Genomic DNA, 19,792 nt, shown 5'->3' with positions numbered 1-19,792 from the left:
AACTCGCAGTAAGATTAGATTTTAATATCCGACTTGAGGGACAGAGATTAGAAGGAGCTCTAAAGTTGGACAACAGAGTGTTGGTGGGTCTCTTGTTTCTGTCTCAAATCACTGCTTTTAATGACTAATAAAACTACGCACACATATATAATTATGTGTGTGTGTGTGTGTGTTTGTGTATGTATATACAGCGAGCGAGATTTTTGACGCTAGTCATCTCACTACGTATGTACACATATGTTCTTCCATGGCACGGATGATACTTTAAACAAATACTGCAAACTGAATTCAAGGCGTCAATCTTCGTCATTGGAATACAACGAAACGGTAATGACTTGAGAAAAGCTGCAGGAACTATAGTGAGAGAAAGAGAAATAGTGAAAGAGAGAGGGAAAAATAAACAGAAGGAGATAAGAGAGAGAGAGAGAGAGAGAGAGAGAGAGAGAGAGAGAGAGAGAGAGAGAGAGAGAGAGAGAGAGAGAGAAAGCGAGAGAAATAGATATAGAGAACTATCATTGCATGTGAGATGCAAAACAAAACCAAACAAAATAATATTTAATAATAATGCTTATGATAACATCAATGATGAAGATGATGATGATGATGATGACGTGATGATGATGATGATGCAATAATAATAATAATAATAATAATAATAATAATAATAATAATAATAATTTTAAAATTTTAAAAATTTAAAAATTTAAAAATTTTAAATTTTAAAACAAACAATTTTCTTATGGTTTCTTAAACATTCACTAGAACAAAACTGTACAAATCCAAATATATGGTACCCTAGGCATAACACCTACATGAACTTCTAACTTGTCTCTTGAGGTCTCTGGGTGAGACATGGATCCAACTTGTACAAATGCAAAACAAAAGTCAAACATAAAATAATAATAATAATAATAATAATAATGCAGTACCAGGCAGTATCTCTCATGGCTTTTTATCTTAATTGATTGGAAGTGTTATCATGTACATTGTTTTGTCTTGATATAATAGATGGGCTACAGCAAATAATCTGCTCAATACCCCAAATTTACTTGTCAGTTGTTTGACTTTAACCAGTTGAGCATGTCCCTTAGTGGCTGACGATATGTGCATCATCTCTGATCGTTACGAGCAGAAGTAGTGGGGGAGAATCATAGACGTGTGTTGAGAAGAATTCGTTGGGGTTTGAATAATTCACTTTTGGAATCAAGGATGTTTCGTTCAACATCCTCAAACTACTCTTATTCGAGGACCTTTTGAGCGGTATGGGCTACTAGAACTGAAGAAAATTCTAACAGGACCCCAACTGCAAGGTCATGTTGTGGTGCATGTGCCTGGTGTACCCTTATCAGACGTGTAGTCATGATGAGTACACTGAGTTTCGTATATTTTATCCCAGTATCACTTTGATGGCATGCACGCTCTCTCACTCAATAATAATAATGATATTAATAATAATAATGATAATAATAATAATAATAATAATAATAATAATAATAATAATAATAATAATAATAATAAATGCCCGGATGCAGTACCAGGAAGTGGCTCTCTTGGCTTCTGATCTTAATTGTTTGGAAGTCTTATCATGTACATTGTTTTGTCTTGGTATAAAAGACGGGCTACAGTAAACATTCTGCTTAATACCACTAGATTTGCTTGTCAGTTGTTTGACCTTAACCAGTTGAGCATGTCCCTTGGTGGCTGGCGATATGTGCATCTCTGATCGTTACGAGCAGAAGTAATGGGGGAGCACCATAGCCATGTGTTGAGAGGAATTCTTTGGGATTTAAATAATTCACCTTTGGAAACATGGGTGTTTTGCTCAACATTCTTAAACAAACCTTATTCAAGGACCTTTTGAACGGGATGGGCTACTCGACCTGAGGAAAATTCTAACTGGGCCCCACTTGCGAGGTCATGCGCTGTTTATCTTGATATGAGATCACCTTGTCGCGCACATATAGTTGTGATGCATGTGCCTGGTGTACCCTTATCAGACGGGGAGTCATGATGGGTATAATGGGCTTCGTATATTTTACCCCAGTGTCACTTTGATGGCATGCACTGCTCTCTCACTTAATAATAATGATAATAATAATAGTAAAGTGCACCCAAAAAGCGATACTGATAAACTTTCTGTGCTAAGGAACAAGAGAGGAAAAGGCCACATGGCTCTGTGTTGCCAACGAAAACAGTCTGGGATGGTACATCAAACAGTAGAGTGAATCTTTGCAATACAATATCTACAGAAACTGTGACGCACCCAGTTACATTTAAGAAACAAGATGAACAAAGAATGAACAATTGGAAATGAAAAAAATTCATGGTCAATACCTGAGAGAAATCGAAGGAAAATACAAGGCCAACATCTGGAGATGGCTAAGAAAAAGTGAAGTGGAAGGATGCACTGAGGCACTGATATGCAGCGCTCATGAACAAGTTCTGAGAACTAATTACACCAAGTTGCAAATAGATAAGAGCAGCGAAGCGCCCCTTTATAAGATGTTTTGCAGCAAAAATGAAACAATCTAACATATTGTGAGTGAGTGTAGCAAGCTGGCCCAAAAGCACTACAAAAGAAGGCAAGATAATGCGGTTAAGTTTGTTCACTGGAGATTGTGGGAAAACTACGGTCTGGGCAGAGCACGGAAATGGTACAAATTTGAGCCAAAGGGCGTCATTGAGAACAATGAATATAAGATTCTGCGGGATTTTACAATCCAATGTAACTTTCAATGTGACTTCCTAATCAATGCTTGAAGACCAGACATCGTGGTAGATAAAAGAAAAATGGAAACCAAGATCATAGGTATTGCCATACCTGGGGATGTACTCGTAGATGACAAAGAGCGGGAAAAGATGGAGAAATACAGACTACTAAAAGATGAAATTGCAAGAATGTGAGCAATGAGGAGAGTAACTGCCATCCCAGTAGTTGTAGGCCACACAGAACACTAACAATCAGGTTCGAGAAATTTGCCGGAGAAACTGGAATTGACCTGGCCGCCAAAACTTCTCTACTGGGGACAGCTAGGATTTAGTGCTTGGTTGTTGAATGTCTTTCCCGATAGTTAATATCCAAGTACCTAAGCTTATAATTTACAGAAAAAAGATCCTGTGGGACCTCTGACAACAGGTTGCTGTCCGCTCTCACAGAATCAACCAGAACAAGACCGAGAGCTCTGATAAGTAAAATATAATAATAATAATAACAAGCCTTTCTACTATAGGCACAAGGCCTGAAATTTGGGGGAGGGGTAAGTCGATTATATCGACCCTAGTGCGTAACTGGTACTTATTTAATCGACCACGAAAGGATGAAAGGCAAAGTCGACCCTGGCAGAATTTGAACTCAGATCGTAAAGACAGACAAAATGCTGCTAAGCATTTTGTCTGACGTGCTAACAATTCTGCTAGCTCATCACCTCAATAACAACAACAACAACAACAACAACAACAGAAACAGCAACAACAACAACAGCAACAACATCAATAATAATAATAATAATAGTGATAATCCCTTCTACTGAAGACACAAGGCCTTGAAATTTTGGGGGAGGGAACTAGTCGATTACATCTACTCCAGTGTTTCACTAGTACTTAATTTATCGACTCCGAAAGGATGAATTGCAAAGTCGACCTCGACAGAATCACACAATTATAACGAACCTGTGCAGAATGTGTGGGAAGAAGGTCGAAAGCGTGACTCACATTGTTAGTGCTTGTGAAAGTCTTGCGCAGAAAGTGTAGAAGCGTAGATACGACAACGTAGTTCAAAACCTTCGCTGGCTACTATACCGGAAGAATGGATACAAGGTAACGGGTGCTTGGTACCAACATACACCGGAAAAGGTAATGCAAAAATCTTCTGGAACTTTGACTTCCAGACAAACAAGGTGTTAGAACACCGAAGGTCGGATATAGCAACTTTTAGGAGGGACAAACAAGAGTGCTTAATAATCGACGTAGCAGTGCCAGGAGATCAACATATTATCATGAAAGAAAGAGGACAGATTGATAAATATGGAGACCTGAGAATGGAGATCGCTAAGATGTGGCAGCTACGAGAGTCAAACATAAAGGTTGTCCCTATTGTCATCGGAGCATTGGGTTCAATACCACGCATTCTGAAGAAACACCTGGAAACTTTAGAATACCCTACAATCTAGGTGAATGGCAAAAATCGGCATTACTTGGAACTGCACACATATTGCGTAAAGTACTGTCTGTCTGAGGTCCTTGTGACTTGACAGACAACAACATCACGATATTGGATACTGTGCAACGTCTTAGATATTATTATTATTATTATTATTATTATTATTATTATTATTATTATTATTATTATTATTATTATTGAATGAGAGAGCAGTGCATGCCATCAAAGTGACACGAAGCCCAATATACCCATCATGACTACCCGTCTGATAAGGGTACATCAGACACATGCAACACAACCATATGTGCGCGATGTGGTAATTTCATATCAAGGTAAATAGCACATGACCTTGCAGTTAGGGCCCTGTTAGAATTTTCTTCAGACCGAGTAGCTCATTCTACTCAAAAGTTCCCTGAGTAAGGATTGTTTAAGAATGATGAACAAAACTCTCATATTTCCAGAGGTGAATTATTCAAACCTCAGAGAATCCCTCTTAACACATGGCTATGTTGTTCCCTTACAACTTTTGCTCGTGATCAGATTTTCTCATCTTTTCAGCCACCAAGAGAGACATTCTGGTTAAGGTCGAACAACTGACGAGAAAATATGTGGTATTGAGCAGAATATTTGCTGTAGCTCATCTTTTACGCTAAGACAAAACATGTTCACGATAATACTTCCAACTAGTTAAGATCAGCTGGCGTGAACGCCACTAGTTAAGGCGTGAACGCCACTAGTTAAGGCGTGAGAGCCACTACCTGGTATTGAATTATTATTATTATTGTTCAGTAGTTTTATTTTTATAACGTGCTTTCACTTCACTACCGAGCGCAGCTCTGTGCGCCTTGGGTATGTGCTGTGGTTTGCTGTGGTGCTCTTATGTTTACTGTATTGAAAGTGTTTTGCGTAGAATGTGTGCAGTACCCAGTAGTGCAATTTTCTGTATGTTATATATATTTGTAAGTCCTGGTGTTTTTGTTATGTATTTGTCTGAATATTTTTTTATTATACCTAAGGCACCTACTATGATAGGAATTGTTTCTGTTTTTAGACTCCACATTCGAGTTATCTCTATTTCCAGGTCTTTGTATTTTGAAAGTTTTTCCATTTCTTTTAGAGAAACGTTGTCATCTGCTGGTATTGATACATCAATTAGAAAGCATTTTTTTTCTTCATGTTCTTTGACAACTATATCTGGTCTATTTGCCTTAATTTCTCTATCTGTGTGTATTGGCATATCCCAGAGTATGGTTGCTTTCTCGTTTTCTGTGACCTTTTCTGGAGTGTGTTTATACCATCTTTTTTCTGTTATTCCATAGTGCTGGCATAGCTTCCAGTGTATATAGGTCCCAGCTCTGTCGTGTCTGTGAATATATTCCTTCTTAGCCAGGACTGGGCAGCCAGAGATAATATGATTTATTGTTTCTTGTCCATCTCCACATATTCTACAGTTACTTGTTATATTTCTTTTCATTATGTGTTTTTGGTAATTTCTGGTGGGGAGGCTCTGGTCTTGTGCAGCAATTAAAAATCCTTCAGTCTCTGCTTATTATTATTATTATTATTATTATTATTATTATTATTATTGAGTGAAAGAGCAGCACATGCCATCGAAGTGACATTGGGGTACAAATATACGAAACCCAATATACCCACCGTGACTACCCTATGATAAAGATACAACAGACTCATGCATTACAACCATATGTGCGCGACATGGTGATCTCATATCCAGATAAACAACACATGACCTTGCAGTTGGGGCCCAGTTAGAATTTGCTTCAAAACGAGTAGCCCAATCCCATTCAAAAAGTGATGAACAAAACTTCCATATTTCCAGAGATGAATTATTCAAACCCCTCAAAATTCTTCTCAACACATAGTTACGATACTGCCCCACTTCTTCTAGTCGTGATCAGAGATGCACATATCACCAGCCACTAAGGAACATGCTCAACTGGTTAAGGTCAAGCAACTGACAAGCAAATCTGTGGTATTAAGCAGAATATTTGCTGTAGCCCATCTTTTATACCAAGACAAAACAATATACATGATAACACTTCCAATCAGTTAAGATCAGAAGCCTTGAGAGCCAGTGCCTAGTATTGCATCATGGAATTTATAATAATAATAATAATAATAATAATGATAATAATAATAATAATAATAATAATGATAATAATAATAATAATATTCAGCACCGGGCTGAATAACAACATGGATGTGCTACACCGGGCTCCCTATACAAAAACATATCTAATCCAATAACATCGATGGAATTAGCCAAAAGAACCGGTGGAAGATTTGAAGGAAGCGGTCTTTTAACGAAGATAATTTTTTTAAGAATATTTTTTATTCTTAAAAAATGAAGTTTCACTGCAATACAAAGCACAGGACCTCCTATGCACGATGTCTCAATGAAACACGTGCGATCACACACGCAAAACCAACACCGGAAAGTTTACAAACTATATAAAAAAAAAGAAATGGAACAAAATAGTAAGTACATATATTGAATAATTACGCATACACTTGAACGTGTACACAATGATATATACGTTTTGATACCCATAGAACTACACATGCATCTTAATGTTTACAGAACTACGTAAAAATCACAGGACACACTTACGGATACGAAAACACATATCACAAACGAAGCAAAACCAAAACTTTTTTTCTTTCTTCTTTGTTTATTTTCATTTTGTGAACAAATACAGACAGTGAACCATTCATAAGTTTAAAACGCCACACACACACAAAAATACACTATGCCTGGAGATAAATCTATCAACAAAAAAAATACAGATGAATACCGATCTGCTAGCCTTAAAAAACTACGCTACGAGCAATGTTTACATGCTGAGAACTCGGTGACGGTGTTGTCTCAAAAAACTGACCCTAAACAGACAAATCCGTCCCCGAATGTCAACGCCAAAGCTCGTCATGCCTCAATGATAACAAGGCAGATCACAAACCAGAGTGGTTATCGACCGAATCACAAAGGGCCACTCACTCGAAATAGATCTGCTAGCCTTAAGAAGCTACGTCACGAAAGCTCGGAGACGGTGTTGTCTCAAAAAACTTACCCTAAACAGACAGATCCGTCCCCTAGCGTCAACGTCGAAGCTTGTTATGCCTCACTGTTAATAAAACAAAATATAAACCGCAATGGTCATAAACCGGATTATAAAGGACCACTTACTCGGATAATGAACCAGATCCGAGACGAGAAATCTGCTACTGGTTCAAATCTTCCCGACACACAGGAGCTGGAAGTACCCCACAACCGGAATATTCCAACAGATGGCCATCCATGCTCGTCATCAAATAACCAAAAGAAAAAGAATGAAAAATGGTCTAGGGAAGATAATAAAGAAGTTCTTAGAGCCTTCTACCGTGCCATATATTTCCCTACAGATAAATCTAATACTGTACAAACCTACTTAAACTGGAGACAGAAACACCTTGCAGTAAGACCCTACATAGACAGTAATAAACTTGCCAACGTCAGAAGAAACATTATAAAAAAAAAATTACTAACTGAAGTAGAGATTGACCAAATTAAGCAAGCAGTAAAGGATAAAAAGAATGAAACTGCAGCTAAAGAAGATACTACAGAGGAAATAATTATAAACCAGCCCAAGGCTGATGAAAATACAGTAATAATTGAAAGAGTTAAGGTAACTGATAGGCAAAATAAAATACTCTCTGAACCAACCATAAACACTAAGGCAGGTGAAAATCAAATAGATGAAGGAAGTCATACAGAAATCGACGCAACAGAACTACATGATCTAAAAAATCAAATCATGATTGAATGGCTAAAAATTAAAGAAACTAGTATGAATGAACGCGACACTCTCCCCAAAATTCGCAATTCTAACCAAAACCTGAAAATAATTGGTAAAATCCGCCTTGCACTTAAGGATATAATTTCAGCTAATGATGTTGATATTACAGATCTCAACCACCTGTACTATGCATCCGCAAGAATCTCAACGATTCTATGTGGTGAAAAGATTAGAAAAAGACAACACTCCCACAAAAAGCCTTCTTGGCAAGAACGCATTCAACACCAAATTAAGCTGCTTAGATCTGACATAGAATGTTTGAAAAACCTTAAATTTGACAAGAGTATCAAACCTACAAAGACCCAAAAACTAAAGAAAAAATATAACATGAAAACCATAGTTGACATTGATGCCACCATAGAAACCATCAAGCAAAAGGTATGTGCTAAAGCTGCCCGCATAGCAAGGTATGAAAAGCGTGTTAAATTCTTCCGAGATAATAACATGTTCAAAAATAACCCCAAAAATTTCTACAGGAAGATAGGGAAAACACCAGTAACAATAAAGTCTGTCCCATCAAAAGAAGAAGTGCAAGAATTTTGGAATAAAATCTGGGCAGAAGATAAAACACACAATGAAAAGGCCCCTTGGATTGATAGAATAGCTACAGACCTAGACTCCTTAGAGGAGCAAAAGTGGGAGGGGGTCAGGGTAGAAGATATAAGATCTGCTCTCGGGAGGTCAAGCAAATGGAAGTCTCCAGGAAAGGACAAAATTCCTAACTTCTGGTTGAATGCCTTCCCAGAAAGCCATGAACTGCTAACAAAACTTTACAACGATGTTTTGCAAAATCCTAGTTTGATGCCCTCTTGGCTAGTTAATGGTTTAACATTCCTGCTTCCAAAAAATGAGGAAACAAACGAACCAAAAAATTATCGCCCCATAACCTGCTTAACAACAATGTATAAGACGCTAACATCTGTCCTAACCGAGTACACCTATAGTTTTTTAATAGAAAGTAGCATATTCCCTAATGAGCAAAAGGGATGTAAACGTGGATCTTATGGTTGTAAAGATCAGCTACTCATCAATAAGATGATCTTAGAAGATTGTCACAAGCGACACAAAAACTTGTCAATAGCCTGGATAGACTATAAAAAGGCCTTTGATAGCCTACCACATAGCTGGATTAGGAAATGTCTGGAAATGTATAAAATAGCTCCTACTCTGCGAAACTTTTTATCTGTAAGTATGAGATCATGGAGAACCACACTGATGTTGAACAATGACAATGAATCTCTAAATGCTGGAGATGTAAGAATTTCATGTGGCATTTTCCAGGGTGACTCACTATCACCACTCCTCTTCTGTCTAGCCCTAATACCGCTCTCAAAATTGCTCAATGATGCACAGTATGGTTATAAAATATTTGATAAAAATATAAATCATCTCATTTACATGGATGATTTAAAGCTCTTTGCAAAAAATGACCAACAACTCAAAGGCCTACTAGCGATTGTTAAACAATTCAGTGATGACATCAGGATGCAATTTGGCCTTGATAAATGTGCAAAAGCTATCTTTATCAAAGGAAAAATGACAAATACATCTAATGTGAACCTTGACCAGCAAAATGTCATAAAAGAGTTAGAACCAGCGGAGAGCTACAAATACCTAGGGGTAATTGAAGGGGACAATATCAAGCACTCAGTGATGAGGGAAAGGATCAGAAGAGAATGTTATCGCAGGGTGAGAGCAATACTGAAGACAGAGCTGAACGTGAGAAACAGGATCGAAGCGATCAATGCTCTAGCCATACCAGTCGTGACTTACAGTTTCAACATCGTTAACTGGTCAATTACTGAAATATGTAATGTTGACAGAAAAATACGAAAACTGTTGACAATGCATAGAATGCACCACCCTAAGGCAGATATAGAACGTCTTTATCTGCCAAGAAAAGAGGGAGGTCGAGGACTACTACAGCTGGCATTATCAATGAAGGTAGCCACAATTGGCCTAGACGCCTATATGAAAAACTCTGAGGACTGGATGCTAAAACTTGTCTTAAAATATGAAAGCAAGAAAGCATCTTACTCAGTAACAAAACAGGCAAAGGAATATCTAAGTGAATTCCAATTGCAACAAATTCAAGAATTAGACGAACTAGAAACACCTACAGAAAAAGCTAAGCGCTTGAAAACCCGTGCTAAAATTGCTGCCTTAGCTATTATGACTGAAAAATGGCATGGAAAACCTCTCAATGGCAAATACCCAAAGAGAGCGAATAATGCAGATATTGACAAAGCCCTTACCCACCAATGGTTAATGGCCTCTGGATTGAAATCAGAAACAGAGGGGTTTATCATAGCAGCCCAAGATCAATGCCTACCTACAAAGAACTACCAGGCCAACATATTAAAGAACGGCAGCTCCCCATTATGTCGTATATGCCAACAACAAAATGAGACCATCGATCATGTTGTCTCCATGTGCAGTCTGCTTGCGCCTACAGAGTATCTCAACAGGCATGATAGAGCTGCACAATATATTCACTGGGTAATATGCAAAAACCTGGACTTGCCCCATGATAAAAACTGGTGGGAACACAAACCACCCCCAGTACTTGAAAATGATCACATTGCACTCCTCTGGAACTTCACCATTCAAACTGACAGAAAGATAGACGCAAATAGGCCAGACATCATACTGAAAGACTTCAGACAAAAATCATGCCTCCTCATTGATATGACTGTCCCAATTGATATAAACGTATCTGTCAAGACCTACCAAAAACTGAGCAAATATAAAGATCTTGAAATAGAAATTAGCAAAATGTGGAATCTGAAGACGAAAACAATACCTATTGTCATAGGTGCCCTGGGAATGACAGCGAAACGGGCTGATTACTACCTAGCTCAGATACCAGGAAACCCCAAAATGGCTGAAGTCCAAAAGATAGTGCTCATGGGAACTGCCCATATCCTACGTAAAATACTGTCTATGTGATCTCAAATTTTAAAGCAAACATAATTTTCTTATGGTTTCTTAAACATTCACTTGAACAAAACTGTACAAATCCAAATATATGGTACCCTAGGCATAACACCTACATGAACTTCTAACTTGTTGTCTCTTGAGGTCTCTGGGTGAGACTTGGATCCAACTTGTACAAATGCAAAACAAAAGTCAAACATAAAATAATAATAATAATAATAATAATAATAATTATTATTATTATTATTACTACTATTATTATTATTATTCCTTCGTAACACAGTGTAGGTAAAAATGCCCCGGAGTCTTTAGTCATCACAACAAGGATCTCAGACAGATAATACTTTTCTTAAGATGTGCGCTGTGCCCAATGAAGCTACTTTTTGCATGGGATTTCCAGTTGCCTTAAGAAGTCTTGAAGTTTCAATGGGATTGAGCCCTACGCTCCGATCACCACTGCTATCACTTTTACATTATCCTCTCGTATTATCCTCTCGCATTCTTGCAATTTCCACTTTCAATTCGGAGTACTTGGTGATTTTTTCAACCTCTTTACTCACAACATTCATGTCATTTAGTATGGCTACATCAATGATCTGACGGTATTTGTCTCTTTATTCAATATGACAATATCCGGCCGACGGTGTTCGATTACAAGATCCGTCTGAAAATCATAGTCCCAGAGTATCGTTACCTTTCCATCCTCCTGCATAACTTTACTTGGGACATGCTCATACCAGTTCTGTGTTACTTCATATTGGTATTTACAACATAAGAGCCAATGAAGATCCACACACATTTCATCGTGGCGGCGTTTGTATTCTTTTTGTGCAAGGTTCTCTGGCTTCGTGGCTGGCACGAACTGATTAGATTCTGGGATCAGTCCGGTACCGGAGACGTATTCTGGATTATTCTTCCTGTTTTATTTTTTACTTATTTTTTTAGAGCGGTTGGGTTCATTTTTAGTATTCTCGTCCGTGAGAGCAGTCGTGTTTATTTCAGATATTCTCATTTTAAAAATCATCTCCGGCTAATCGTTGAGCGGACGTTGATGTTGCCTTGGCGAAGTTTTGCGCTCTCTGAGTGCTCTTATTATTATTATTAATATTATTATTATTATTATTATTCAGTAGTTTTATTTTTATAACGTGCTTTCACTTCACTACCGAGCGCAGCTCTGTGCGCCTTGGGTATGTGCTGTGGTTTGCTGTGGTGCTCTTATGTTTACTGTATTGAAAGTGTTTTGCGTAGAATGTGTGCAGTACCCAGTAGTGCAATTTTCTGTATGTTATATATATTTGTAAGTCCTGGTGTTTTTGTTATGTATTTGTCTGAATATTTTTTTATTATACCTAAGGCACCTACTATGATAGGAATTGTTTCTGTTTTTAGATTCCACATTCGAGTTATCTCTATTTCCAGGTTTTTGTATTTTGAAAGTTTTTCCATTTCTTTTAGAGAAACGTTGTCATCTGCTGGTATTGAAACATCAATTAGAAGGCATTTTTTTCCTTCATGATCTTTGACAACTATATCTGGTCTATTTGCCTTAATTTCTCTATCTGTGTGTATTATTATTATTATTATTATTATTATTATTATTATTATCATCATTATTATTATTATTATTATTATTATTATTATTATTATTATTATTATTATTATTATTATTATTATTATTATTATTATCATCATCATTGTTATTGTTATTACCTCCGCCTTAGCGAAGGTGGAGGTATTGTTTTCAGTCGTGTTTGTTTGTTTGTTTGTTTGCCTGCTCTCAAGAACCACTGGATGGATTCGGATGAAACTTTCAGGGATGTTTGGGCCTCGAGACTGGCACGAACTGATTAGATTTTGGGATCGATCCGATACCGGACAACTATTCTGGGTTATTTTTCCTGCTTGTTTTTTAACTTAATTTTTGAGAGCGGTCGGGTTCATTTTTAGTATTCTCGTTTGCGAGAGCAGTTGAGTTTATTTCAGATATTCTCATTTTAAAAATCATCTCCGGCTAATCGTTGAGCGGACGTTGGTGTTGCCTTGGTTTGCGCTCTCTGAGTGCTCTTATTATTATTATTATTATTATTATTATTATTATTATTATTATTATTATTATTATTATTATTATTATTATAAGGCAGTGGACTGGCAGAAACGTTAACGCTTCGGACAAAAGTACTTAGCGGCATTAATTCCAACTTTACGTTTTGAATTGAAATTTGCCTTCCATCTTTTCGGGGTCGATAAATCAAGTACCAGTTGAGCACCGGGGTCGTTGTAATCGATTATCGCCCACTCTCAAAATATTTCTGGCCTTGTGTTTATAGTTGGAAAGATTATATTATGATTAAGTTTTCTTCTTTCAATTTCGTTTCCGTTTCTTTGCGGAGTGTTTCCCCGATAGCTGGAGGACAAGGAACTCATTGTATATATTGATAGGCCATTAAAATAAACGCACCAGATTGTTCAGTTAGAGAATCAAATAAAGGTGTGAGAAAAAAAATTTAGTTATATCGTTCTCACAGTGACAATACTTCTCAATACTTGTGACGTACCAATCAAAACAATCTTTTGCACTTCTTGCAGGAATAGTATGCTTGCGAATATTCTCAAATAATTTTCAGTTCCTTTTTTCCAAGTGCTCCTACAATCACTGATATTGTAATTGAGACGCCATAATTTTTTGATTTTAGCGAGCAAATCCTTATATTTTTCTGAGCTTGTCAAATTCTTTTACAGAAATATTATGGTCACAGGGATACTCGTGTTGATCAATAAACACACTTTATTATTTTGGTCTTTAACAACAAAATCCAGTTTATTAGCTTTGATGGTTCCATGTGTATTTTCTGGAAAGTCTCGAAGAAGCATTACATGTTTTCCCTCAGTTACAGGGAGATTTACTTGTCAACAATTATAATGCCGACATATTAACCTGTGTTGATACTGGCCAACTCTGTCATGTCTTGATTTATACTCAGTTGGTGCTAAAACTTTACATCTGGAGATTAAGTAACTCCTGTTTCGCTCTCATCATTGCTGAATCGGCACTTTAGAGCTATTCTTTTATATTATTATTATAATTATTATTATGACGAAAATGATGATGATGATGATGATGATGATGATGATGATGATGATGATGATGATGATGAAAGTGAACAAACAAACGAAGGAAGAGAGACTAGCAGATTTCTACCTAAAAAAAGCAAAAACCGAGTTGATTGCACATTGTCGTCTAAAAGTGAAGTTTGTCACGCGGCTGCACACTCACCAGCGTTGGTGGTCACAGCTGACCACGGTGGATGGAACTGCGAAGCTGGGATAGCAGTGTCCAACGCTCCTGTCCCTGTGAAATTTTGGAAACCACATGTAAGGTAATAGATTGCTCGTTTAGGATTACAAGGTAAGAGGGTGGAAAATAAGGAAGAAGGATAAGCGGGTGGAATGAAAGGAAATATAAAATAATAAAATAATGAGGGAGAAAAAAGGGGAGAAAATTTGGGGAAAGGAAGACAGAGAGAGAGAGAGACAGAGAGAGAGAGAAAGGAAGGTGATTGGGGAGAATGAAGGGAATAAGTGAAAACGTGCTTGATAAAATAGGAAAGTAAAGTAGGGTAGGAGGTGAAATAGGAGGAAGAGGAGATGAAGGCAAGAGAAATAAGGTATTTATGGGAAAGGGTTATAAACAAACAGACAATTATACAAAGAAGCAAGTATGGTGGAAGTAAAATTAAAATCGTGGTGCTTATGATTTTGAGTGGGAAAAGAGTCAGGTTGTGCAAAAAGGGTGCATTTGGTTGACTGGGTGGAGAAAAGGGGTGAAAAAGGATACCAACAACGGTGAGTGACATTATGTGTTTCTTTTGTCAGGTTTTATATATACACATATACATGAGCTACACATACATATATATATATATATATCTATCTATCTATATATATATATCTATATATATATATATATACACATATACATGAGCTACACATGCATATATATATATATATATATATATATATATATATATATATATATATATATATATACGTGTGTGTGCGTATACGTGTGTGTGGTTAAGAATCTCAGTTTAGGATCACGTGTCTTCGGGTTCAGTGTCACTGCGTGGTACTTTGGGAAAGCGTCTTCTACTATAGTCCTGGGCTGACTATAAGGACAGGACTATAGTAGTTCTGGCCCTATGAGTGAATTTAGTAGACAGACTGTGTGGAAGCCCGTCGTATACACACATACACACACACATGCACACACGTACACACACACACACACACACACACACACACACGCACACACACACATATACATATGTACATATACATACATATACATATATATATATATAAATATATATATATATATATATATATATATATATATATATATATATATATATATATATATATATATAATGCAATGTGAATGAATCTAAGTAACTGTTAACATAATTTACTTTAGGTATGGATGAATTCAGTTTACTTTTAACCTCCCTATTCTTATAAACACCGAGTAGCGATTTAACTGGCTTTGTGATTGTGAGTGCACCAAACCTCACGTATGTGTATGTTTCCATTTTCGCGAATGCTTGTATGAGCGAGTGTACACGCGCCATACAGCTTGCGCGAGGGCGTTTATACATCCGTATTTGTTAACGGTTATTTTTGATACTTTTCTCACTGTATTGCGTGTTCGTTTCTTTTTTGCATCTTTGATTTTATTTTTGATCTTCTATGTAAATGAAGATATTTCCTTCGTTTTGCTACTTTCTTTCTACGAAATGAGAAGAACTGTTATTTCAAGGAGTTGTGTTTATTTATCACTCGATGAGACACATCTGCGCCACCGGATGCCTCTGAACCAGTTGTTAAGAGTCTCACCCATGAGGGATCGATGCTAGACGTGTCGAAACAATTGTCGTGATTAATAATAAATTCTCATATATTCCATCTTCTGTTTTCATTTACCACACACACACACACACTCACACTCACACACACACACACACAGAATAACAACTATATAATAATATATTATGATAACAATGTATATATACGCCGATTTAAAGCGAGATTTATCCAAACGTTTGACTGAAAAATGATGAGCTAACCCAGGCCAGAATCGAACCCAAAAATCAAAGCTTACATGGCTCCTTGCAAATCCGATTGAGACAACCCGCTCATCCATCAAATTCAGCCAAATTATATGTATTGATATATTACTGTCTAATACTATATATAATATTTGTAAAAAAAATGCACAAGGAACCATGTAAGCTTTGATTTGTGGGCTCGATTCTGGTTTGGGTTAGCTCATCATTTTTCAGTCAAGCGTTTAGATAAATGTCGCTTTAAATCGGAGTTTATATATTATTATTATTATGATATATTATATAATTATTATTGTACTAAGAGACTTCAATAGTCGTTCTTTCTCGGTAACTTACAAAGCCTTCGAGTCTATTTACAAATATTATATATATATATATATATATATATATATATATATATATATATATATATATATATATATATATATATATATATATATATATATATATATATATATATATATATATGTTGTTGTACTTGGGGATGGTCATATTGCCAGTTTAGCCAATAAAAACACACGCACTGTATATTTGGTGTTAATTTGCTTCAGCTTTATATTACATTAATCTTAATCTTATTTCGGCCAGAGTTCTTTCGTCACACTTCTGTGATCTCATCAGTGGTCCTTTGTTTCCTTCCTTCTCATGTGTGTCTCACCTTGCTAACTATCAGCCATTTTGTATTTTGTATTCCTATTGTATGTGTCTACGCATGCGTGTCCTTCAATGTGTCTGTGTCTTTTGTAAGTGCATGTGTGTATGGGGAGTGTCTGTATCACCTATATACTCTGTTAATACGTGTTCGTTTGTTTTTGTTTTTATTTATTTATTTGTTCATGTGTGTGTGTGTTTTTTTTGTGCTTAATTAAATTTTGTTAACGTATGTAGTATTTAATTCCATTTGTTTATCTATGTATTGTATTATACTTTGTTCATATTATTATTGGTTTATGGGTAACATGTTGTCACATGCTGTGGTTTGTGGTTTGTTAGTGGTGTGTGTTAGTGTTCCATTCTAGTTTCCTATTCAGGCTAGGTTTCTCTTCTATTATGTGTGTAGCTTCAGTAATTTGTCTAAGTGCTGCATCACTGCTATGTGTAGATAAGATTTTAATTTCTATGTTGTTGATTGAGCCTCTATGTTCTTGCTCAGCGTGCTGGTACAGAACTGATGAGTTCTTCCCTTCCTTAAGTTCCCTCCAATGTTCGTTTGCCCGCTCCCCTATGCTCCTTGCTGTTTCGCCTACATATGTCATTGTCTTATTTCTGCATCGTCCCTATGTACATCTTATACTATAGACCACATTTCTGGTTTTGCAGTTCGTTTGTGGGCTAAATCTACATACGATACAGTTCCTATCAATGCAGGGGGTTCTACTGAAAGGGTATGTTCTACTGATAAGGGATTTAATAGGGTTGCCTGGCCTTTCAACAACCTTAATTCTTAGCTTAAGTTTGTCTAGGGCCCTTCTAAAGCGGTACGCCAGTTCGCCTCTAGGGGTGGTGTCGACGAACATGACGCTCTGGTACTTGTGGCTATCGTACCATGAGCTTGCCTTCCCTATTTTCTTCTTAGTCCTTTCTATGGTGTTCCATGATTTGCTCCTATAGAGTGGGCAAATCCCATTCCTATCGTTGCGTTTGATTGTTTCAAACTTCTTCATAGCTCCTTTGTATACTCTGATCCTTTCTTTATGGCTGTAACCTGAGAACTGCATGCGGTGGACGAAATGTTGTATATGTCTCTTTAATTCTGTAGGGTCGCACATGCAGGAGACATTTCGCATTACTCTGACGAGGTCTGCCATCAATATGTTGAATTTGGCATTGTCCGCAATAGCCGAGTTCCGGTGGATCAGGTATTTGGAGGCCATAGGTTTTGTATAGTGTGAATGGAGGATTCTGGTTTTATTGTTCTTAGTTTCTAGCCAGAGTTCAGTATCTAATACAGGTAATCTATGGTTAGGGTGTTTAGTAGGGTAGTCTATCGTAACTTTAATACTCTGGTTAGCTATTTGCTGGATGCTCTCCATAGTCTTAGTTTCTATTTCTATTTCAGGGGTACTCTCTTGTGGGGGTGTCTTTACCACTAAGTTGATATCATTGACATATCGAGAGTACACATTCACGAGTATGGAGTTCTGTGTCAGGCGTTCCTTAAGCCTTCTGTCCCACCATACCATGAAGAGATTGACCACATCACCGGCGATACTAACACCGATGGCTGCCCCCTCGTCCTGGGCGTATAATTTGTTGTTAAATTTAAAGGTGTGGCCTTTTAGGGTGACCTTAATACTAGCTCCTAGTGCATGTGCGATCATTTTCTTTACCTGGTGGATATTAGTGGGGGTCCGTATGGCTCTGGTCCATCCACTCCATCTCTCTATAGGGGTCTTCCTAGCCATAGAAGTAATTGTGGGTGGTCTACCTCTTAGACGTCTACTAGGGTAGAAATCTCTAAGGTCGTATCTATCTAGATATACATCGTCATATGTCAATCTAAGTAGGAGGCCCAGTTCTTCTGTGTTGACTTTTTGGAACTCTACTTCGCTCTCGTTGATCATCTCCACGCACTTTTCCACTGCAAAATCCACGTCGTCGATAGATGGGTATAGTGATACCACATCCATGCTACCCACTATACACCCTGTCAGGTTGCAAGTGTTGTTGCAGTCGTTGATCCTGCTGAGGAGATCTTCTGTGCTGTCACAGACATCAGGTGACATCTGGATTATGCGCCTGTGAAGCAAATTAACACCAAATATACAGTGCGTGTGTTTTTATTGGCTAAACTGGCAATATGACCATCCCCAAGTACAACAACATCTGTTTCAACACACGATTTCACATCAAAAATATTGCAAAACAAATATGTAAACGGAATATATATATATATATATATATATATATATATATATATATATATATATATAGGCGTAGGAGTGGCTGTGTGGTAAGTAGCTTGCTTACCAACCACATGGTCCCGGGTTCAGTCCCACTGCGTGGCATCTTGGGCAAGTGTCTTCTACTATAGCCTCAGGCCGACCAAAGCCTTGTGAGTGGATTTGGTAGACGGAAACTGAAAGAAGCCCGTCGTATATATGTATATATATATATATATGTATGTGTGTATGTGTTTGTGTGTCTGTGTTTGTCCCCCCAACATCGCTTGACAACCGATGCTGGTGTGTTTATGTCCCCGTAACTTAGCGGTTCGGCAAAAAAGGGACCGATAGAATAAGTACTAGGCTCCCAAAAGAATAAGTCCTGGGGTCGATTTGCTCGACTAAAGGCAGTGCTCCAGCATGGCCACAGTCAAAAGACTGAAACAAGTAAAAGAGTAAAAGAGTAAAGAACACACACACACACACACACACACACACATATATATATATATATATATATATATATATATAAGTGAAGTATATTGCCACTTAAGTGTGGCTGACCCCTAGGGGTGGATGTTACTGTTGCTTTTAGCCCCAGGAGGACATCTCCTCCAGCTGGCTTATCGACACACTACTGTGTCCTGTTTGTTTTGCCAAGGGAAGTTATCCCTCTCATCCTGATCTGTAGCACGAACGGATCCGGGTTTCAGGCTTATTTCCCTTCGTCAGCGTCCGATAGCCACCGATCTTCGATGAGAGATATAAATTCTTGGCAACCTTATGTATACTTTTCCAGTGAAATTCTTCACTGATATCGAAAAAGTGAAA

The 19,792-nt window shown here is 37.3% G+C and overlaps 1 protein-coding gene across 1 annotated transcript in view; it reads right to left on the bottom strand.

Annotated features, from left to right (window-relative positions):
* Nucleotides 1–19,792, bottom strand: part of LOC106871154 (SCY1-like protein 2) — a 726,002-nt gene that overhangs the window by 58,019 nt on the left and 648,191 nt on the right. Inside the window, exon 16 of the mRNA XM_089340062.1 lies at nucleotides 14,228–14,302. Coding sequence (XP_089196188.1) covers nucleotides 14,228–14,302 — 75 coding nt within the window. The remainder of the gene's footprint in view (nucleotides 1–14,227; nucleotides 14,303–19,792) is intronic.

The sequence above is a fragment of the Octopus bimaculoides genome, chromosome 23, assembly GCF_046866305.1.
Source record: "Octopus bimaculoides isolate indiv1 chromosome 23, ASM4686630v1, whole genome shotgun sequence".
Taxonomy (NCBI): domain Eukaryota; kingdom Metazoa; phylum Mollusca; class Cephalopoda; order Octopoda; family Octopodidae; genus Octopus; species Octopus bimaculoides.
Note: the sequence above shows the minus strand (reverse complement) of the source record. Positions and strands in the feature narration are given on the sequence as shown.